Below are 25,025 nucleotides of genomic sequence, written 5' to 3'. Positions count from 1 at the left end.
CTGATTGAGTCCAACAATTTGCGGTCAAGCCAAGGTGCACGGAAAACCCCTTTTAGCCGGAAATCCCCGGTTGACTCCCCCCCGCCCCACCACTTGTACGCCTATGGCATTCGTTTTCTGCTGCGGAGAAGTGGAATACACAGTTTATATTTCTGACGTTACCCAGACGTATATATATATATATATATATATATATATATATATATATATATATATATATATATATATATATATATATATATACCTCTCTGTTGTATGCAGGGTAGTGCTTTATCGACGTAGAAGGTACACAGTAGGCCCCATTTTGTGAATGGATAGTCATACCGATGTTCTCCGTGGAAAGGTTTCCAGGTAAGTAAACGATGTAAACTTATATATAGTAAAGTAAGCAAATCTGTAATAAGATGAGTGAACTTCAATGATTTTCTCGAGGAATAGGCCTAATTTGGAAATACTAAAATGTCCGTCACAATTTAGCCTAGCTCTGCCTGCGGCTTTTCCTCAGAAATGGATGGTTTCAGGTGACATGGTTCCTTTACATGCCTACATTAGATTTTCTACTGTGAAAAATATACGGTAAAGTGAATCTTAAGTGTTGATTAGATTTTTATGTTTTATATTCTATATTTGGTCAGGCGATAGACGACCAAACATACTCATACAGGTTTAGTATATATATATATATATATATATATATATATATATATATATATATATATATATATATACTAAACCTGTATGAGTATGTTTGGGCGTCTATCGCCTGACCAAATATAGAATATAAAACATAAAAATACCCAGGGCTTTATATATATATATATATATATATATATATATATATATATATATATATATATATATATATATATATATATATAGGCTACACGTTGTGTGGCTGAGGCTGTAAATCAGAACTTTGGCTTATGGTGATTGACAAACGTTGATGCTTTACGCCAACTCAGGGCACTCCATTTCTGCCACATCAATTAGCTGATCGTTGTATAGTGTAAACGGAATTTCTTCAGGACGATGTTTTACACATACCAAAAATATAAGTATCACTGAAGCACATTGTCTTGACCAATGAAAGGGTGAATACATGTATTTTCCCCACATACAGTGGGCCTATAAATGCAGCATACGATAAATAGGCCTATGTTAGACCATGATAGGCGAGGACCGATGGGTATTACACCACAGCTAGCGTGAATTAAGCCTACTTTGACAATCAGTTAGATCTATTTACTGGGTTTTCCCCAACACCTCCGTACTTTCCGTATTAACTGACTGACCTTAACAGACAGACCTTCCCACTGCCTACACTAAAGCATGATGAAACAACATATACAAGCATATAAGTGACGAGTCTAATGTAATATAACATCCTGGAGGAAACATAAAATTTTATAGTGAGCAATTGAACAAAATAATGTTCAGCTATATCGCATTATAACGAGTGATACTTATTACAGAAAAACATAAGTATGATAAACGCTCAGCCTGAAATTAACATACATAAATATATAATATATACGACTACGAAAACTTTTAACTAAAACTGCAGACACGCATGGTGTTGCGAACGAAACGATACCAAAGAGCCATAAAAGAGGACACTGCGTGATAGGTATTTCCACTCTGAAATCTCGGCTAAGGTCTCACGGTATAAATGACCCCCATTACACAAATACCCGTAACGAACAAGGTACAGATCCAGTGCAAAGTCACACAGCATAAGAAACAAGGACACAAAGACAATATATTTATACTGCCAGAAATCTTTTGCATAGAATATAATACAGAAACAAAAGTAAAAAAAAAAACAAAAAAAAAAAACAAGTATATACAATGACACAAACTGATAAATGGCCTAGAAAACAGGTGAAGAAAAAACACAAACAAAATATAGGCCTACATACAATGCTCAACATGCGTCCAATTAATCACTGTTTTAATCATTATTATAGTAGCACGAATTGTATTATTGGGCATTACTGTATGGCAATAAACCACATGTATATAACCTCAACTTCTTCGTTAATCATCATTCAGTGTTCATTTTTCATAAGTTAAGTATATTTCGTAATGGTTCTGTCAAACAAATCTATCCTAATCTCATTATAAATTTCATAGAAACCTATAATCAGTATATATATTTACAAAATAGTTGTGAATGTATAAGACACAATGACAGTGTTTGGAACAACAGCAAAAAATAGTTAGTCAAAATGCTAACATCACCAGCTTAATTTCTCAATCATCTGCTGATAATGTAGAACTAAAAAATACGGTGGACATGCAAGTGGGCTGGTACCACATTTAAGAAGTACATTAATGGGTATGTGATTATAATAAATTTATGTACAGTGTATTTGTTTGATTGGTGTTTTACGCTGTACTCAAGAATATTTCACTTATACGACGGCGACCAGCAATATACGATTGGAGGAAACTGGACAGAGCCCGGGAGAAACCCACGACTATTGTCTGTCTGTTTTGCTGCCAGACCGTAATTCCCACCCTACGAACAGAGAGTAAGCCAGCGTTATAGGCGTACGCACAATATTGTTATGTAATTGCGCCAGTTTGGGATAGAGATCTTTCAATAAAGTACGTACTCATGAAATTTCACGAGCTTATAGTGCAGTGCAATCAAGGAAGTAATTAGTTGTGGAATTGTGTGATTTTATGCATGCACTAATGCATGGAAATGCTCAAACGATCGAATTTAAGGATACTCGAACTTTAGAACTAAACTTCCGTATTGTGACTCCGTATTGTGACTCCGTAGTGTAGCCCACAGTTATTAGTCACAGGTGTGTGAAAATTCTGAGTGGCCTGCCGATTTCCAAAACACTTTCAAAGTTTATCTACCTATCGTATTTGTGAAAATAATGACAAAATTGTAAAAAAATCACCAATTTCATCAATTGTCAACGTTTTCGAAATTTTATTGTCCTACTAAATGGTTTACTATTTAAATTAAAAAAATTCCAGAGGTTTTTAATAGTCATGTCTGAGTCTTATCTGAATGATAATGGTTCAAAAGTTTTGGAAAATTTCACATTTACTAATATCTTTAAAACTAGAAAAGATATTAAAAATTTGTTTGACGGTTTTAGCTCAAGTATTCAGATACACCATGTGTACAAAATTTCCTCCTTGTTTCGTTTCCAAATTAAGTTTAATCAAAAATTATAGCGACTCCAGTCAGGATGTGGATGGATCAACGTACTTATGAAAAATGGAAATTACATTGCTCCCTGAAAACGTGAATTGGTGGCTTATCAATTTATGTTTATGTATGTTTATGAAAGCCACTCCCGATGGCACCTCCTCGGGATGAGTAAGATTGTTTTTGGTGGCATGTATGTAAGACGTACGCCGACTGCAGGTGCAGATTTATGCACAAGCTCTGGTACACAATGTGTAGACAAGTGGGAGTAAGAGTCTGTTACAACCAGTTCGCGTCACGCGTCGCTTACTGTCAGTGCAAGAGGAGTTCTTTGGGGAGCACTCGCTTCACCAAACTCACAGACCCCATCAAGTTCAAACAGACTTGTTTATTTTTCGAACACAACAAACCAGAATTACAACGTCCCTGACAGTTGCGTCATATCTCTCGCCCTGCAGGTATATCACAAATGCTTTTTGCAGCTATCCCTGTAACGTGACCATACGTCACTAGTAAACAATAACAATACTGACTGGCAAGGCAAGTACTACATAGACTTATAATGACAAACTTTAGTCAAATGAATATCAAAAATAAAAAATATACTCCATACAATGGGGAGTATTACAAGGCAATAAACACTTACCTTTCTAGTCCGCTCATGCAGTAAGTTTATCTCTCCAAAACGGGGAGAACTGAGAAAATACGACCGAAATTTCACAAGTTTGTAATACAAATGCAGGTAATGTAATACACAGTTATGTAATTGTAATACGTGGTTTTATGTGATACAAAATACAGTCAGATGCGATGTTTTATCTGGTTTTGTTTGGACAGGATCGGCTAAGTTTCAAACAGGACATGAAGGTTACTGGGTATTGGCATTTGTTCAGTCTTTGGGCTGTTTTGTTGTGTGGTGAGACTTACCGGATTTCGGAAAACTCTACTAAACTTTCCAATAACCTGAAGAAGAACGGTGCGGATATCTTGACGGGTGTTTGTCCGAAGGCAAAATTCTTAGGCCAAGTACAACGGAAGAGATCCTGCGAATCGTTGCCTGCAAGCCAAGACCTTGATCCATTGCCGGTGCTCGGAAATAACGCGACAGTGCCAACTGTTCTGGCAACATCACCACTTTGCAACAGCAGCACCGTTTTCTGCAACCTGTCAGCGAGTGTCAGCGCTTGCACCTGCGCCAATCAGGACTCTGCTAGAGTAGATGACAGCAACCAACTCCTGAACTGTCCCAAGTGTTACGCTAGTAATTGTGTTCGTCATCGAGTACGCTTCGCGGAGCATCTGCTACGAAATCAAGTGAGCCTGTCAGCGTATTTTCGTCCAAGGCTTCTCGTTCAGCTAGAAGTGCGAAGGCGGCGAAAAGTTCACCAAAAGCATCTCGAAAGACTGGCGAATCATTCCAGGATCAGTCTGTCGTACTATCGCTTGTCCGCGTTTTACTTTGCTTCTTATAGTTCAAGGACTCAAATACTGCAGGAATTCTTTCAGAGGACTCACCGTGAACAATTATTTACGCGGAAATTCCTTTTGCTGCAGTTTCAAAAGCAAATTTTTCGTCCTAACCCTAAATTAATAACTAGGTGGTGGCAGTTGAAGAGGGCATTACCTTTCGTTACAAGTGAAAAACAGCTTTCTAGTTCTCTAATCTGCATCGTGTAATCGTGACTGTTAGTCGGACAACTTATTATATTATTATTTCAGACTGATTTTTTAAAAATTGTTTGCTTGGATTTCGAACATGGCCTGTTCTAAGCACTTTTCATTGGAACATTATTTCAACCAAAAAAGAATCGATCCAAAATTCACGGAAACTGACGCACTGTGTTATGAATGGATTCGTCTTAAAACGTTTATAACATGGCCCCACTGGGCGGAAGGATTTCCGTCAGAGTACGCGCGAGCTGGATTTTCATACACCTTTTCACGTGATAAGGTTATCTGCTTTTCGTGTCATGCTACAATTGAGAACTGGAGGAAGGGCATGAACCCCCTAGATGAGCACAAAGCTCGCAGTCTGGACTGTGAGTTTATTAGAGGCGTCACTCGTGGAGACATACCGATACACGGAGAGTTTAACCGTGATTGTGTGTGGACGTCACCAGGCGTCAGCATTGATAGTCATGACGCCGTTATCAAAGGCAGACAATCAACAGACTTCTGCCAAGAATCGCCAGCTGACCAGATATCATTGTTTGCTGTGAAAATGAAGGAAGGAAGACATCGTCAAGAGACATACCGATTTTGGCCAAAACCAGAGATAGTGGATCCAAAATCATTGTCACAGTCTGGCTTGTATTTCACCGGAGTAGGCGACATTGTGAAGTGTGCGTTTTGTCAGGGGATGCTGAGTGGATTCCAGCAAGGTGATGTCCCCAACGAGATGCATCTGCTCCGTTACCCGTCTTGCGAATTCGCCAGGGAGCGCCATCGAATTCAAGATTTGGATAGGGCTATTGAACAGCTGTCCCTTACAAGCTCAGTCCAAACGGATCCAGCATTTCCCAACTTTTCTACACTTGAATCAAGATTAGCATCCTTCGTAGACTGGCCCAAAACTCAAACTCATCCCCCCGTTGATATGGCTTCAGCTGGATTTTTCTATGCAGGTGAATATGCTTACAACGTATTTAAATCACGTTTCAATGTCGAGGACGTAATTGCAGTTTTAAATCTTTTGAAACTAGTGAAAACTTCAAAGTTATTTCAAAACATACTCAGTCTAAACACTTTTTGATGTGAATTTTCAATTCTTTGCAGGGATATCAGACTGTGTTAAATGCCACCACTGTAATGGCGGCTTGAGGAACTGGCTACCTGGCGATGACCCGTGGTGTGAGCATGCGCAGTGGTATCCATCTTGTAGTTTCCTTAAGAAGGAACAGAGTTATGCCTTGACGGCCGCAACCAGCGGAAGGGTTTTGCTGGATCGGGTAAAGCAAATTTTTCCAATGGCACATATATTTGAAATATGTCACATTCCCCCTAATATTCTTATAGCACCTATGATACAAATCTTTTTTCTTAACTTTTTTTTTGCAATGTAAACATTGTGACTTGGCAGTGAAATGCTCACCCTTAAACGAAATATTTTACACCAGCTCTCCCACATATAGTGTATGTGGTTGGATGCGTAGCCTACATTGGACGAGTTGTTGACTTTTAGAGACAAACTCACTGCCATTTAAAGCGGTAGAAAAGTCCATTTCTAGTCTTTGCAACCATCCGTCTTAATTTCATACTGTAAATACTTTTATAATTCGGGACCTCCGTGGCTCAGTTGATTAGCGCGCAAGTGCAGCGTAATGACACAGGAGCCTCTGACCAATGCCGTCGCTGTGACTTCAAGTCCAGCTCATGCTGACTTCCTCTCTGGCTGTACGTGGGAATGTCTGTCAGCAACTCTCGTATGGTTGTGGGCTTTCTCGCGGCTGTGCCCGGTTTCCTCCCACCATAATGCTGGCTGCCATAAAATAAGTGAAATATTCTTGAGTACGGCGTGAAACACCAATCAAATAAATAAATAAATACGCTTTTTTAATTCTTTGGTGGTTTGTGTTTGAACGTTGTTTTGGGAATTGACCTTGCGGTTATTGACCTGGATGATTTTTGACCTGGGAGATATCTCCTCAGATTCCGTTCCAGTTGTCGTCATGCTGTCTACCAGTGTGGACAACGCTGATTTATGGACTGCTTTCTCCTTGCAGAAAACATCTCTTTCCACCAACGCTCCTGTCACCAATCGACTTTCGTGGAACACAGCTGATAGTGAGTATATTTACACTGTGATGACGCGTTATCAGAGTAATCACACATGCTTAACAGACCAGGCCGGGGAAACCCACGAGCATCCGTAGGTTGCTGACAGAGCTTCCCACTCACGGCCAGGGGAGGAACTGACAGTTAATATAGCCATATATATGCACTGGGGGCGAAAATGTCGATCCTTGATCAGCAAGGACACATGCTCAATCCAGTTTGCGTTCGTCTTAAGTCAGGAGGTTTGTCAGATTGCGTTTTCTTCTACTTAAAAAACCTGGCCGTCCTCGTCTCAGTGAAAAATTTCTGAGAATACACCGGTGAACACCAGTCATGCATATAAATGTACATGTGTTCAATATACTCTGTCAAGCTCATGACATGGATGATTGCATATTGCAGGAAAGCATCGCCCTGCTGTTGTCCAGGATGCATCGGCAGCCTGTCCGACGGTATCGCCGCATGTTGATGTATCGGAAGCGCCAAGGGACATCGGTAGTTCAAAGCAAGAGAAGATAGATGATACAGATGCTGAACGCCAGGGTGAGTCATATACCGCCAACGGGGCGCCCAAATGGGGAGTGGAATGGACAGAAAGTGTCCAAGTGTCCACAGTAGTAAACAAAGGGTTAACTGTATTAGAGGACTTTCCTAAAGCATCGGACTGCAACATTTGTAACATCTTTGAAAGAGTAGGGAGGAAGCGTCCCTTAAATAGGCTATCGCAGAGTGGACGAAGTATAAAATATAATGAAAGACTTTCAGTATGTAGAGAAAAACCAGAGCTGCGGCGACATTGTGACAAATAGCAGATTGTCACACGTGACCGGTGAAATACGGCGTCATGTCTGTTTACCTCTGTTAGGATTTAAGTACTTAAATGGAGTGACTAGTACACACCGGGGGGGGGGGGGTGCGAGTGATGTGTCCAGATTACAGGTTCATGGTCAGCGTCATCATATACCTAAACTATTCACGAATAAGGTGTAAAAGCATACAGTCAGAACTATTTAGATAAAAATTACTGGTTTATCTCTTCATAATAATAATATCGCCACGTATATAAATGATTAATGACTTCTGGCAGGAACTGGCCGCTTCAGTAGACTAATGGTTAGAGTGTCCACCTCACAACAAAGACTTTATTTATTTATTTATTTTTTTATTAAATTGGTGCTTTACGCTCAAGAAAATTTCACGTATACGACAGGGGCCAGCATTATAGTGGAAGAAAAGTGGGCAAAACCCGAGACCCTCACACGCATACGACCGGAGAAGAAGCCAGCGTGGGCTGGATTCTGAATCTTTTGATGGTGTGTAAAGAACTTCGCTCTTGTAGCCTTAGGCCAATGACTTAACGTGCTCGAAGAAAGGCCATGTCCTGCTGGCTAGGATGTGGCTTTAAGTAAGGGGATTGTCAGGTACCTGGCTATTATAAGGGAGGTGACTTTCGCCAATTATATCCAGTTTCCCAATTTACATGAAGCCTTGCGTGCCATACGACAATTGGAATATTTTTGAGTACGGAGCTTAACTCCAATCAGTGAAATCCTGTAAATCATTTGTATAAACAGAGTTGTGATCGATCTGCGTTTTGCGCTTGTCCATTTACACTCTTCTTGTCTGTTTTCAGAGATGATGTCTTTGGTGGAAGAGAACCGTGAGTTAATGGAGAAGACGATGTGCAAGATTTGTCTTACGGAGAAGTGCCAACTGACCTTCCTCCCGTGTGGCCATCTTGTCACCTGCCTCACTTGTGGTCCCAAACTCCGGAAGTGTCCAATTTGCAGGGCCACTATCAAAGGACGAGTCAGAATCTATATGGCCTAAACCATACATTATATTTTTCATACTATAAAGATAACAGCTTACGTTTGCATTATTTTATGATTTACTTTACGTATTAATTTCCAGTTTACTTTAGAAATATGTTACATTTGTCACACCTGCGTGATTGTTTATGTCCTAATGCATTCTGAAAGAGGAATGAAAAGATCCGGAAGCAGAACGAGCCCCAGTCAAACTTGGTTGGTCTTGTCCAATGAAGAAAGGATTTATAATACCTTCAGACAACTTCAACAAAGCCACAAAGCACGGGCGTTACACGCTACCGACGTTTGACGATGCCCGTCATAAATATCGGAGTGCGAAATATTTTGTTGCGGTTAGGTGCAAGATTGGGATTCTGTCAAATGCCCGTTAGACAACGAAAGTTTCAAACTGACACGACGCAAATACTCTTTCCGTAGACTTCCGTTCGGTATAACAAGTGCCCCAGATATCTTTACCGGTGCGGTCAGAGAACTTCTTGGAGATCTAGAAAGGACATGGATAATTTCTTTGTTGGAAGCGACACAATCGAACAACACAGAATGGAGTGCGAGATTCTAGATTAACACTGAACAAGGGTAGATTCGTATATTGCCAAACAGAAATGGATATTATAGTACTCAGGCTTACTGCTGAAGAAATCAGTCCACACCCCGATAAAATGAAGGCAATGCAAGACTTGAATCCGCCCACTGACTTGTCGGGATTAAGACGGATTTGGGGGATGGCTAATCATCAATATTTTCCAAATTTCTCAGAACTGCTCCAGCCATTAAATGAGTTGTTGAAATCGGACAGAGTTTGTATGAAGTAACGCAGAATTCATGAGGCTCATGAGGTTCAATCCAATCGCGAAAGTCACGCGCCAGGAGAGACGATGGTAATGCCTTACACGCATTCCTTTCATCGTCACAAGGCAAAAACGAACTTTAGAGTTGTTCCGGACAATATTCGAAACTATTTTTTGTACGTGTGTGACATAGTACAGTAAACGGACTCAAGGACTCATTCAGGAGTTTGTACTTGATGAAATTCTCGACCGAAGCCTTGGCGGACATCAGTGTTTCACTAAATGTGCCGAATTGCAACGAGCCAACCAATCGCTGTTGCTGTCCGGAATGACAAATATACACTAAATTTAGTGCCTGAAGTGTTCTTATTGCCAAGAAGACAGTCCAAATTTACGAAAGGAAAGGTAACAAAGTCACTTTGTTAAACTTGAACCGGCAGCGCCCTCAACAATGGCGCGCCGTCATTCTGCAACAATAAGCAACCGTCTGGAGAGGTGGCAGAGAGAAGATTCTGCTCTTCAGTCCTAGTATGTATACCTAATTTGGTGCAGCTTAAAGGGGAAACCTAACTATCTCCTAGAATCAGCATGTAAAGGTCAATAAAGTTGATGAAAACTATGACTAATAAGACTTAATATATATATATATATATTAATACAAATATAGAAGCGAAACAACAACAACACTAGCACGAGGATTACGCCCGGCGCACACGAGAGCTATGTGCTTAACAAAAATTTGTTCGTGGCACATGCCTTCAACACGTAACCCTCGTCTGCGGTGAAATTTTCTGTAAGTTTTTGCCTTTTGTGGCGCCGCGCTAAATATCTAACGTGTTGATAATTTCTTGTATTCATGCATGGTGCCTTGCCGTGCGCGGCGAACGAAATCTGTCTCTTTTCAAGTAGTCGCCAACGCGCATGTGTTTCCGAGACACATGATCTGCAAGATGGCTGTCCACAACGACATGATAATAGCAGACGGGCGCTCAAAGCGGACACCTGTGTGTTATGAATATATAAATGCTTGCGATTTTTTGCTGTGCCGAAGTCCACTTATCCCGATCTTTGAAACGTGAGGAGCGAATATCATATAAACACGAACAGTCTGGCCATAATTCAACCAAATTAAAAGAGAAAAGGAAAAGTTGAAACACCCTTCAGACCCCCCAAAACCAGCCAAGAGTTCTCGGTAATTGATGTGCTTTTTAACCTCTTCCGGGGTCATTTGGCTTCCCGTGGGTGTTGGCTTGAGAACTTGTGGGGTGAATAACAAATCCCAAACTATCAGCTAAAGACACAGTTTCACTGATCTGCATATCTTTAAACATATCCCCTTGTAAATATGAATCATCACTATAACCTGTATAGAGACATATCCGTATTGTCTCACAGTGACAGAAGCCGGCTTTAGAAGTTTTGTAAACATGCGTGGACATGAGGCTAGTCGAGTTGGAAGACAGGTGAATCGAACTGGTGGTTTCTTCAAGTAAACTGTAGGTATTTACGATGGTAAGGTGACACATTCACTGAATAGTAGGCATCCTTAAGATTGACAAAAGCCATATAACAATTCTGCGTCATCAAATTTACGGCAGAGTGAAGAGACTCCATTTTAAAGTGATGGTAACTGACATGAGAGTTCAGTTTCTTCAAATTTAAAATCAACCTGTGGGTCCCATCCTTTTTAGGTGTAACGAATATGGGAGACACAAATTTTCATGTTGGCATATTTCAGTTACTCCTTTAGAAAGTAGTTAAACTATCTCCAAATCAGCGATGAACTTCCCCTTTTCTGTGACCTCTGCTGAGGCAGGAAGGTATTTCTTATGTGACATTTCATCAAATTAAATCACAGCACCACTTACAATGCCTAAAATTTCAGGGTGAAAAGATTTAAAATTAGCTGTTTTTCTTTCAGATGTCATTCTTAAGGCTAATAAATCATGCACACGTACCTTTGTTTCTCGAGAAGCAACAGTGGACACTATTTGTTGTCCAGTGTCTGTTTGCGTTTGTGGTATCGCCGCCCAACAAAAGGCTTTCTGCTCTGCCCCCTGTTAGCTTCAGGGGGACCTGTAATCCGACTTGGACTTCTGTTTTCAAGAGGGATCATGGCTATGTTTGCCTTTGCATTGGGCACAAGCATTGAAGCAAATTCGGTCAGCTTCTTTCGCCTCTTTCAGCGTTTGCGGCAACGAATTGTCACCGAACAATAATTCAGTTACTGGGACGTCTTGGGTACAAATAACGGCGTACTCTTTACCAAGGAAAAGCCTGATTGCGTCCCTTCTCTTCAATAAAATATCGTATGAGGCGTAACCTAATACCGTCGGTGTATCCGTCGCCATGGGAACAATTTGGTTGAAGTTCACTGGAGTTGCGCCTTTGTTGCAAATGAACATAGTATCAGTGAGCTGTACAACAGCTACTTCCGCTTTCAGCAGAGTGTTCTGAATGTTAGAAAGTCGAAGATGAACACGTTGGCAAAAGCGCTCAGTTTCCTCTATAACAGGGCGTTCACTCGTGGAACAAACATACGTCTGCGGTTCGATGGACGACTGTACCTTTACAGCTCAGCTTGAAGTTTGTCATCCTATGGTTTTTAACCCATCTATGTTGAGTAATAGTCAACGGTTTTTCCGTAGTGTTCGGACCTTTATTCCCGTCCTCATCTAGGTCCTGTTCTATATCATTCAATACGTCATCACTACCTCCAGAGTGACTGGTTGATAGTGTGGCGGGTTTAGGCGAAGAGCAAAGCATTGCGATGTCTGCCTCGATGTCAGTATCTGCATCACTGATCTTCTTAAAATTTGACTGACCACATGTATCATCCGATAAATTGCCGTCACGTTTCTAAACTCTGTCAAAAAAGAAACGCAACCCCTGTCCTCGGATATCAAAAATTCGTTCGAATAAAGTTATTGCTTCCAAACTAAATTTTAGCCAAATGTAATGAAATTATACACGTTTTTAATGAAGATTACCATCCAAACAACTGCCTTATCTCTCCTAAGTGTATTTTATTGCTTATGACGTCACAACGCATGGACTGACCCTATTGACGTCGCACACAGAACCATTTACATGCAAATCATGTCAATGGCAGTTATAGTGTGGGGGTGTATAAAAACCCATGTGCTTTCGTATTTTATTCATATATTCGTCGACGAAAGGCAGTCGGTAAAATGCCGCAACTGAGTGCTGCCGACCGAAATATCGCCATTGGTCGTCTTCAAGCCGGAGAAAGTTTTGGCACTATTGCACGACACCTAAATGTTCACAAAACAACGATATCCCGACTTTGGAGCCGTTACAACAACTTTAATTCGACCAACGATCGCCCGAGAAGTGGAAGGCCAAGAATCACGACCCCACTTCAAGATCGGTACATCCGGGTCCTTCACCTGCGTAATCGGCATGCCCTACCAACCGTGACTGCCACACAAATACCAGGTTTGAGGAGAATGTCGGCTCAGACGATTAGGAACCGTCTGAAAGAAGCGGGTTTACGTGCCTGTAGACCAGTTGTTGGACCTGTACTACGCCTCTTACATCGACGCCTACGACTCAGGTGGTGCAACAACGTAAGGATATGGACTTTACAAAACTGGAGGCGCATCTGGTTTTCTGATGAATCCCGTTTTCTTTTGACACGTCACGACGGAAGACAGCGTGTGTATAGGAGACGTCATGAACGCTTTGCGCCCATCTGCGTCCGGATGGACAGGTGGACAGATTTGGTGGAGGCAGTCTTATGGTTTTGGGGAGCCATCTCGTACAACCAGAAATCAGACTTGGTGATCGTTCCAGGGAACCTGACAGCCCAACGTTACACCAACCACGTGTTACAGCCTCACCTTCTCCCCATTATTGACCGACAGACACAGCTTTTTCAACAGGACAACGCCAGGCGTCATACTGCACGTGCAACAATGAACTTTCTGCAGGATTCCAACGTCAATGTCTTGCCGTGGCCCTCTAAATCACCAGACCTCAACCCTGTTGAACACCTGTGGGATACTCTGGATCGACACGTGCGTCAACGTCAGCCACCGCCACAGACGCTTCAACAGCTCGCCGTTGCGTTACAGGAGGAGTGGAGGGCCATTCCCCAGGAGAGAATCCGGCGTCTTATCCGTTCTTGTCCAAGGAGATGCCGTGCAGTGATTGCAGCTCGTGGTGGTCATACGAGATACTGAGGAAGACGCCCCCTGGTGAGCAACTGGTGTCTGTGAGATGACTTTTGAAAAGACAGTTTTAAACATGACCATCTTGATTATTATTCTGCCAAATTTCTGACTTCTGTCTTCAATAAGAAAAAAGTTGTGCCGTCTTAAAACTAAATATTAAAATCTCTACAATACGGGGGTTGCGTTTCTTTTTTGACAGAGTTTATCTTTTTAGGGACGGCTGTCCTGATTGAATTGTACCATTGCCAAAGCTCTTACAGTATCAGCGGTTTTTTTCCCAAGCATTACCCATTTAGGCGATAAATTTTGCTAATAGTGACAAACTCGCCTGTTGCTCTTTTCGTTCTGCCGTCATGACAGACACCAGGTTTTGAATGGAGAACACTGGCATGTTGACATGATTTTCACTAACCCTGACAGGTCTGTTTTCTGACGGATTCAATCAGTCAGACAAACGAAGGATATCATTTTCGTTCATACCCGGTGGGTTATTCATCTCTTTAGAGACAGAATCCATTTTCGGTAGGCCTCTACAATTCAAGCACGCGCACTGCAGGGTCTGCAGTATACATGATATAAATGTCATGTCCGATATTCGTATACCATTCTTAGTCCATAAAGGGCGTCCCAAGTCGATAATCACAAGATCCATTTCCAAAACAATGGTTTAACACTAGCTCCCAAAGAGAAAGGTATGTAAGAAATTACACAAATAGGAAACAAAGCGGGTAATACACAAGAGAGAAGCGGTCATCAGTTTTCAATGATGCCTGGCAGACAAAGTTCAAATACGTGGTCCATGAATGAGTTCCAGGTCAAATAACAATTAAACAAGGTATCTCAGTCGCGCTTTGATTGCAACTGTTCATAAAGGCATCACCCAGATATAATGGTCATGGCTGCCTTTACGCCCCCTAGCCCCAGGTTAAGCGGTATTAGGTACAGTTCGAAAATGACGAGCGTTACAGACCTTAAGCGAACAGATTGTAATTCAAAAGTAACGGACGATTACGTCTTTCCCTGTAATATGTAAGGATCTCATACTACAGGAGGAGCCATCTGTGATGTTACACATTACATACTGGTCTGTATAAAAGCTGTCTACAAGATAAACGGTTACACTCGGCAACCAGCGCCATCTGTGTCGTTAAATACCATGTATGCGATAGATATGTACATGAGGATAACAGCGCCGTCTTTGTGGTTGATCACAATGCAGATCGCCATAGAATCTGAGCGCTCTGTCCATACCTGCCAATGAGAGTGTTATACACATTGTAAAATTTGAGAAACTTAGAATGAAGGCGTTTGATGGAGTATCCTTGACAAACTAGTTTTTGAACTAACACCTTGTGACGCAGATTAAAGTCATCACAGTTTACGCAAGATCTGACAAATGCTACAAGGCGAGATATGTATACGCCATATGCAGGACCCTTTGGTATATTGCTATCCAAATAAGGATAATTTACAATATCAAAGTTGAAATTATCCCTTTTTATAAAGGCGGTGTGAAAGGAGGCCTTGTTCGTCTTTGTACAGATATAGATCCAAATAAGATGTACCATCACGACTATCTGTTGTCTCCTTTGAATCCAATGAAGGCGAATAGATTTCCTTCACCGTTTCAGCAATATGGGGATTATTTAACGCCAGTAGATCAATATACCGCTTGGTAAATAAAAAGGATCGAGCTATAAAAATAGTACTTTTAAGTAATATCTGCATATAGTCATATTCATATGAAAACAGGTATAGGTTTGCCAAAAGAGGCGCACAGTTGGTACCCACTGGTACCTATGCACTGTTGGTAAATGGTATCCCCGAATTTTTACATAGATGTTGTTAATGAGAAATTCAAGTAATTCAATAAATAATGTAACATCCCATGAGTGGTAACCTTTATAAAGAGTAGAACTAAAGAAAGCCTTGTTGCTTCTGACGTTAATGTAACGGTGGCCTGTTTTAGTAAATACCGAGACAATTAACGACGATATTCTTTCAACAAGATCATTGTGTGGAATTGTAGTACAGAGAGTAGAGAAATCCGATGTGGATACGTCTTTGTACGTTATATGCACATGGGCATCAAGTTCTTCTGTAAGGCGCTTGGAGTTGTTAAGAATCCACATGCAGTTGACACCTGAATATTTTTGTTATGGCACAACAATACTTATTCCAAAATGACTTTACTTCTTGTCAAGCTCTCGTAAGTAAGATGGCCGACCCAGTTATCGCATGTGGGGACTACTCCACAGGCAAAGAGCAATATTTCCGTCTATAAATCAGGAATGGCAGGGTCTCCTAACAGAAAATTACCAAATAAAGCTGCGATAGAATCGAGACCATACAATTCAACTACACGTTGTGAAGTCAAGAGCGCACTGACGTGAAACTCATAAGCGCAACATAACCAGATTCTGGAGTGACGTAAACCTATGACGACGTAGAATTGATGATATACATTTAACAGATAGGCCTACTGAAAATTGAAATAAAGAGGGATTGAAATGTACAGCCTTAGGCCTAGATAAATTCTGCTACTTGCATCTTCCAGTATACTTGTATGTTCTATCCACTGTGCAGTTCTGTCTCTCGGTGTCGAAATGTTGGTGGTATGTTCTCAAATTTTCATTGGTGTTTTACAGATTGTCCAAGATTTCCAGTTGGTGTAAAATAATCCTGCCGACTTCCTTTCATACCAACAAGCTTAATAATTTCGATGCTACCCTTTGTTTTTTATTTTTTATTTTCAGTATTTTAACTTTGAAAGGTCAGAAACATTCGTTTATTCATGTATAATTGTAAGGACCATTATTTGGGTTTATTCATGGATAACTGTAAGCACCAACATGTAGTAATGTAGCATTTTATTATTTCCTGATAAAATCTATGAGTATACAAATGAATCAGTAAATTTTTAGCGATGTCACTCTTTAATTTTGCTGCCAAGCCCACTGGACCAAAAGGGCCCATGTTCATATAGGGTTACCCTTTCCCTTCACAAGGACTTCTAACCCAATGCTTTCGTCAACTCCATATTTATTTATTTATTTATTTGATTGGTGTTTTATGCCGTACGCAGAAATATTTTGCTTATACGACAGCATTATGATGGCTGAGCCCGGGGGAAACCCACGACCATCCGCAGGTTGCTGACAGACCTTCCCACTTACGGCCAGAGAGGAAGCCAGTATGACCTGGACTTGAACGTCAACTCCATACTTTTTGGACAGATCCTCTTGGGTACAATCACAGCAATTCGCGAAGTTCTCAATTCACTATTCAAATTTGATCTTGTTTTCAACGTGAGAAACGTGCAGGGGTGCTCTACATGTTCCTTCGAACTGCTGTGGCCAAAGATATGAGTGTAGGTCTTTTAGAGTAAATAGGAGGTACAAGACGTGATAGCTTGTAGCAGCCTTTCTTGCAGCAAGATGATAACTTGCTAGCTAAATCGTTTCTCACGTGGAGAATAAATTCCAGAGGAATTCTGACTAAACACTGAAGTAATCAGGGTAGGGCTGTAAGTTCGAAATATTGGCGTGACGCTGTCTTAGAAACATGTAAAAAAGTGTTTAGTCTAACTTTTTCTTTTAAGTAATCTTTGAAAACACACATTACGAGCTCAACGAATAATTCAGTTTCTCTCTGGTTGGTTATGTGTTATTGAATTTATGCTAATTTATTGGACAATTGGTGAAGAGATATTAGTCAAATAGATAAGCCAAGAAAATGAATGTATGGATTTGTAATTACTATTTTATTTGACATTAATAAATGTAATGTGTGCTTCTGTACACCATGAATGTTTCATTATCCGCAGTGTGTTATTATGATTGCATGGCATCTCGTTAGTTTCAAACCAGTATGTTAACAGATGGAGTTGTCCATTGGTTGTGTTGCTGGTCAAAGAGCATGCTGTCCGCTCCTAGCTATAGAGCAGGATGCTGCCGGCTACACAGTTGTGCATGACAGTGCCAACAGGGCAATGTGTCACTGGTCACAGGCTAGTGTGTCACTGGTTACACAGCATTGTGTTACTGGTTATTTGGGCAACTGGTTATAGAGCAGTATGGTACTGGTTATGAAGCAATGAAGTACTGGTTACAGACCAGTGTAGTTAGTGGCGAGTGCATTACTGCCTATGGATGAGAACGTCAATGGTAATAAGCTTTATGTGTGACAGTGAACAAATCCAGACGACAAATTAGTATTATTTATCTGCAGATTACGTTAATTGTTCAGTTCTAGGTAGTTAAATTAAAGAGATTAGCTAACAAGTTACTACGTTGAATTTTGCACATTTCCTTGCGATAGTAATAAACAGTTTTGTTGAATTAACAGATTACTGTGTACAATTGCTACAAAACAGTTTACTAATCTGACAAACCAGTGTGTTAAACGTTTACATATTAGTTTGTTAAATTAACACATTACTTTGTTAAATGAATGAACAAAGTGACTTTGTTAGAACTAATTTAACAAAGTACTTTGTTGACAACATAGAACAAATTGCTTTGTTAAAAACTTTGGTAATGGTAAGAAAGCAGTTTTTCAGGGTGCCACCTACAGCTTCCGTTCCATAACGGTGAATCCAACAAATTGCGAACAGCGTCTAGCCGTTGGTACAGCCAAAAAGATCCTAGCACCAATGGATCGATCTTTTCTATCGCAAATGAGTTATTGGTTTACGCCTACAGATACTACTAGATAGCTTCATGGAGAACTATAAATGGGCCGACCAATGGGGACAGCCATTCCTGGGGTGACAGGAAAACGAAATCGTCGAATGAGCGGGACTTAAATTTTGGGCAGGGTGCCGGTATCTTCCAGAACTTAAGCTAGGCCAAAACAGTAAGAAATTAGAAAACAAACAAGAATGGACGACGACAGGGATCGTAATGGATAAACTTCCAGCTCCCATGGTCGTATTTATTTATTTTTTTGATTGGTGTTTTACACCGAACTTAACTGTTTGAACGCTTCTCTTTGTATGATTCAGTCTTAATTTCGTGCCTTAAATACTTTCTTAGTTCTTTGGTGTTTGTGTTAAACCTAGTTTTTGAGTATTGGCCTTGCGATTATTGATATGGAGCGTCCCTATTAGTGAACGGCCTACGAATGTCTGTTTCGACGCATGTATTGCATTCAAAACAGTAATAACAGGTAACATTGAGCTAATAGCTGTAAGTTAGCCAGAAAATGCGAAGTTATTTCAAAGTCCCTGATTAATTTCTCGGTCACATACAATACACAGGTATCTCAGTCGCTCTTTCACTGGAAGTGTTCATAAATGCAACCTGTAGATGCAACCTGTAAAAGACTGCTTTTACATCCCCTAATCCCAGGCTAAGCAGAATTAGATACAACTATGACGACTCTAAAACAGATCGCCAGATGTCTTGAAAAATGAGCATTTTCACCACGACAAATCCAGATGAAGCTAATTGAAACACAACTTATACCTTTAATGCATTATGCCGACTTACTGGGATAGTGTGCGCAAAATTTCTTGAAATATATATTCGTACATATCAACCAACGTTTAGGAAGAACTTAGTTCGTTTAACAGTTTAGAAACCTTAGTTTAGTGGATCTCAATATAAACCGGCATGCCAAATGTAAAATCCTTTCAGGTAAAGGGCTTTGATTTCTGCAGAGATTGTGTTATCGAATCTTGTCATTTTCAGGCAGTTGTAATAAAGTAAGAAAACAAACAGCTCCAGAATGTTGTTGAAATTTCCTCTTTCCAGTTGGTTGCCATCGATACGAGAAATTTCATCGTGACAGCGCAAGTTTAAATAGAAATTTTGCTGAAACCATGACCTCAACTTGAACTTATACCAAATATACAATTTTTATCAGAAGCGGCAGGGCTTAAATTGCGATTATCCAAGTCGTTCTTACTGACCGACGGACAGACATCGTGACGATATACCCTTCCGCATAATTGTTTAACGGTTTGCAGATGGAATCTTGGCCAAATGTCGGCTTTCCAACACCAACCTTACTACATTTTACAATGAACTTTCATAAAGCTTTGTTGGTTGGAAAACTGTTGCGGACAACAATACTTCCATTTCTCGAATTATTGATTCCATCTGTCATTTAATACTGGGATCCGTTTTGTAAAACAGAAGGCGGTCCTTTGTTCGGCCAATAAATAATGTTGAATGCTTAATCATCGTGCGCAATTATGACTCCGTTTGTAGACTGAGAATTATGGTAACAGCCGGAACAAGGCCATAAATAAAATCGACATTATTTTATTACTGAAGACAATAAAAAAACAAGTCTCTATAGACGATGGAATTATCGGAAGAGACACATCGTGTCGTGTTAAAATTATTTTACCTGAATACATGTATATAAGGCCCAGAATCGTAGCAAAAAAAAAAAAAAAAACGCAACTCTGAAAAACTTAAAACTCATAACAGTAGCTACTAACATTTGCTGAAAGACCACAGTGAAATGACGTAATGATACTAGACGAAGTGATGCAATTTGGTATACATCCTATAAACATTCATACTAACACAGGTATGCAAAACCATGTAATCTGTACATTCACATGCGGTCAGAGGCATTCTACAGCATCATCTGTAAAAGGTTGTCGCGAAACGTTCAATATTCACCTAGTAACGTGTTTTTAACTAACGTGGGCACGCGTATACCTATACACGTCACACAACCTTCACTCACATCCCTGCAATCAGTCCGAACATAAGACCACCATCACAAGACTTCCTGAACGTCAACAGCAAACTGTGGCCGTTACAGATTGTCATTTATCCCGGACACCCAAGGGGTGACAAGTTCTACACAAGATCAATTCATCGGTGTCTCTTATCTATTGAACCTTACTCAAGTAGTAACCAAAACATCAGCAACAACAAGACCAGTATCCGCCAGTACGATCAGAACATAAGGATCATGTTTTCTGCCCTCACCCTGTTACTGCATGTACTTGACTGGAGTTCTGTCGCACCAATAACAACAGTGTGAAGACGTACCTAGGTACAAAACAGGCATCAAGGTTCTTCCATGGTCTTCCTTTGGATATGGCTCCTACTGGATATCTTGGACGGCACTGATGGCTCCTACTGGATATCTTGGACAGCACTGATGGCTCCTACTGGATATCTTGGACGGCACTGGGCGTCGGATTGCCTACCATATTTGCACAATGTTTGAGTACAACATCTTGTCCCAATCATTCTTCAAGGCCCTTGTGAACTTAATGAGGAGAGGTTGCAAGGCCTGTGATCCAAGTCCAAGATTAAAAGGGGCATCTGCAGTTTTGAAAAGTCTACAACTTTCCACCACAAGCACTGTCTCTCTTTAATACGTTGCAGTCAAATGGAAACCCTTGCATTGATATTTCAACACCTAATTTCGCTCAGCTTTCAAATTAACTTTTTTTTTTGCCCAATATATAGTTAAAGGAACATTTCTTGACTTCATTTTGAAAACTGGACAAAGAGTTGTTTTGTTGTTTCGTGTATTTATACCTTTATGGTTGCGACAACTAAGGTAAGGTGTAAATGGTAGTGGAATGCTGACATATAGTGTGGCTGGTACTGTAGAAGCCTAGTTTTAGCAATCAACATCAACTGCAACCCTCGAGTTTTGCCTTATATTTATTTGACTAAAACAGTCCTACTAACACTTTCAAGTAATCACCTTCCTACAGTGAAGCACTATCATTTACATCACAAATATATGAGTACTACACTACCAGTGTGCCCTCAAATCATGAACACAAAGTCAGTAATTAACAATACACTACAAAGATTGGGCCTGAGGTAAATGACATAGGAAAGGTTCCATACAACGTCAGCACACTTATTAAGTATTACAAATAAATCTAAGAAAAAGAGCCACCTGCACTTTATTCTGCATCAAATATTTCACAACTTGCCACCTGTCCATTTTAAAGCACACCTGGATACCTGGAAATAGTTTGCTTACACCTATACAACAGTCAACATTTGGTCACACTGCATCACACTGCCTGTGGAGTGTAGGAGACAGTTATCATTATGACTGTCAACTTGGGCCGTCTCTGACATCTGCATGTACGGCATCTCTCACTCTCCTCTTAGTGTTCATCACTTCAACACGATTTCGGGTCACCTGCCTCTTGGCCTGCACAAAGGCAAGTATTCCTACTACAACAAGACCTCCCCTAAAAAGAAAAGAAACCCAAAACCATCATCCAGTTGCTCATAGCATGTACAATATTAAGCTCCACAGTAAAACTGAACTTTGAGGACTCAAAGCCCAACTCTAGATTTTCAAAATTGAACGGTTGAAGAAGCCATCTAAGTATTTTACCATGAGGACACTGAGTTTTGATACACCCAGCTTCTCCTTTTGTCGATAGCATTAGGATTTGAGATGAATCACAAGATTCTGGACAAGTGAATTTATCAGACCAATCAAATAAGGCTCTTCCTGCATGAATTGTACATTGACAACATAAAAAGACTACAACACAGAGAGTAACTAGTATGACCAGAGAAGTGCCGACAGTGTGATAATTGACAAATGGTCACACATAACTGATGAAATACAGCCTCTTGTCAATTTTTCTCCGTTAGGGTTTTATTCTAACTGCTCACACAAATTTACATTTATGCTTAAATAGTAGTACCTTAAATGCTCCCTAGACCCATGCTTACAGTGGAGTCAGTGAAAAAACAAAATGCAGTGATATTAACTGCAGTTTATTAGACGTTGCTGGTCTAGAATTACTTAAATTGCTGCGATGTCATCACATTTAATATACAGTAACATTAAAACAATGCTAAGGGATGAGGCCTCTGTATGACTTTCGCTTCCACCTGCCTGAAGTAGGAGAAGAATCAAGCAGACATTACCATATAAAATAAAATGAGATGTGTTTGTCTTAATCTCCATGCAAAACAAAACATTTGTGCTGTGGGGATGTTTCAGTGAGGATGTTTGGAGGAAAAACATTATTGATGACAGTCAAGTTCAGGATGTTTACAGTGTATGAATCTGAGTCTATAATCAGCAACATAATGTCCAAACGTTACACAAGCTGATTATGGTTACACTGTAGACAGTGTAATTTAACACTCTCCTAATGTGAGACATCTGAAAATTTGATTTCCACCGTATCTTGCTTCATACTAAACACAGGACACCTACAAAGAGTTCAAAATAATCCTCATCAAACAGTGAATAAATGTAACATAGACAAAACTATCAGTACTGAAGATTAATCTAATTGTTTTCTAAAACAATGTCACAAAGTAAATGTGCATGTCTTTTTCTATTGCTCATACAGATTTATAAATTAACACATGTAAAACAATGATAAAATGTGTATGGAGGTAAAGATATGTTAAAGGGAAGTTTATGGAACAAGACAGGAGTGTTATGGTATATACGCAATCACAGTCCTGTAGTACTACACATCACGATGGCCTTTGGGCTAGCTGCGCTCAGTTGCATCGCGTTAATAACAACACTGTCAATTTACGCACACATTCGTGCTTCTTATAATCACACGCTTCCTTGTTTGCTTGCATGGTATGGCTGTCATATTAGGACAAGAGACACATGGACGATGGTTATAGTCAACAGCGTCAACTTGAATCCTTACCACCCCAGATATATCTTGCCCACTTTCCCTAATGCCATGACAGGAGCACCTTTCTCTACACTTTCACAAACGTTTCCGCACTGACATGTGCACCTTGCATGTCGCTGTCACTCTCCTGTTGTCGGAGTTAAAAAAGGTTTTCCAACTCGACTTGGTTGTTGTGGCGAGTAAAACGTGTTCAAGTTAAACTATTTTATTCTGAGTGCTTTGAACTTATCAATTTCTCCATCGCCGACAAATTTCTCAAGGTAGGGGAGACGATTGTCAGACGCTTAACTTATTTTGAAAATTCCCCTGCCACTTTTAACCAGTGAACTCCCAGCTTGAGCAGCTCAAATCAGGATTGAATGAATCAGTGACTGTCAGTGGCTGTGTCAGTATGATTACGCAGTTTACATTAGTTCACGTGGGCGTATTTCACGACGCAGATACTTAGATTTAAAAAACCGTACTTGTAAACAGAATTACTATCCTGCCTCGCAGGCTTGTTGATTTCAAATAATTATAAAAGTAGACTTATTGTGTCTTAGTTCAACAAGTCAAACGATCTGCCGGTACTGCTATTTATCGGCCATAAGTCGGCAGTACAACATTTGGTTGCCAAAGGCTAAGTTTTACCATACACTTAAGTCTCACAGTCATTTGTTAAAATGCAACTGTATGAGAACTACATGGTTATAATTTGGTAATCCCATACACTGTGACTGCATATTTGTAATTTTTTGACTTGATGCACAGCAGTACATGGGAATCAATAGAAGACTATGCATTACACAGTGCTTTTTTTCAGAATTATTGCTTGTTTTTTGTTTTAATTTATGTATTAAAAAGGAACATTACATTGGATTTAAGATAATAATAATGATATCCACAAATTTTGAGGTACAGTGGCTTCCAGGCTCGGAACAGTAGGCCTACCCTCCACACATTAGACTGAGTGATATTGGCTTTGCCTTAATTCAGCTTTTTTTTACAGGTTTTGCTTCAAGTGATACCAGACAGAATGGAGGAAGATGGTGGAGCCAGGCTGGAGGCTGAAGACATAGAGGAAGTGATAGAGTTAGGAGACAACAGTTCAGGGGGTGAGTCAAATTTTGTACAGCACAAGCTGCTGACTGTACGCTCTGCTGTCCTAGATCGTATATACAGTAGGCCTACTCCACTGACCCAGTGCAGTCACAATACACTCTAATGTGACAATACACTCCACGGTCACAGTACACATTACTGTGACTATACACACTACTGTGACTATACACACTACTGTGACTATACACACTACTGTCACTATGCACACTACTGTCACAATACACACTACTGTCACAATACACATTGCTGTCACCATACACATTGCTGTCACCATACACATTGCTGTCACCATACACACCACTGGTCATAGGCCCCTGGGTCATTGCACCTCACTGTGCACAAACACATTGCTCTTACACTACTCTGTCAGGAGACCATAGACATCACAGCATACACTACTCTTATAGTAGACATCAACAGGGCTTGATTTGGTGGCCTGTTAATGGCTGAAAAGGCGAAAAATTGCATACAGCAGGCCAGTCCTGATATGACCTGCTAAACAAAATGAAAGAGAAAAAATTATCTGGCCAAAGT

The 25,025-nt window shown here is 40.3% G+C and overlaps 2 protein-coding genes across 2 annotated transcripts in view; both read left to right on the top strand.

Annotated features, from left to right (window-relative positions):
* The first annotated feature begins 292 nt into the window (after nt 1-292).
* Nucleotides 293-10,175, top strand: LOC135472205 (baculoviral IAP repeat-containing protein 7-B-like). Its single transcript, XM_064751593.1, has 6 exons — nt 293-351; nt 4,013-5,799; nt 5,951-6,123; nt 6,898-6,958; nt 7,352-7,492; nt 8,583-10,175. Exons 2-6 carry the CDS (start codon nt 4,932-4,934, stop codon nt 8,777-8,779), a joined length of 1,440 nt encoding a protein of 479 aa, XP_064607663.1. The 5' UTR covers nt 293-351; nt 4,013-4,931; the 3' UTR covers nt 8,780-10,175.
* A 13,383-nt stretch (nt 10,176-23,558) lies between these two features.
* Nucleotides 23,559-25,025, top strand: part of LOC135472206 (angio-associated migratory cell protein-like) — a 35,237-nt gene continuing 33,770 nt past the window's right edge. The window contains exons 1-2 of the mRNA XM_064751594.1: nt 23,559-23,650; nt 24,379-24,484. Of these exons, the coding sequence (XP_064607664.1) occupies nt 24,406-24,484 (79 nt within the window). The 5' untranslated portion in view covers nt 23,559-23,650; nt 24,379-24,405. The remainder of the gene's footprint in view (nt 23,651-24,378; nt 24,485-25,025) is intronic.

This window comes from Liolophura sinensis, chromosome 8, assembly GCF_032854445.1.
Source record: "Liolophura sinensis isolate JHLJ2023 chromosome 8, CUHK_Ljap_v2, whole genome shotgun sequence".
NCBI lineage: Eukaryota > Metazoa > Mollusca > Polyplacophora > Chitonida > Chitonidae > Liolophura > Liolophura sinensis.
The sequence above is the reverse complement of the archived record's forward strand: the minus strand, read 5'-3'. Positions and strand labels throughout refer to the sequence as shown.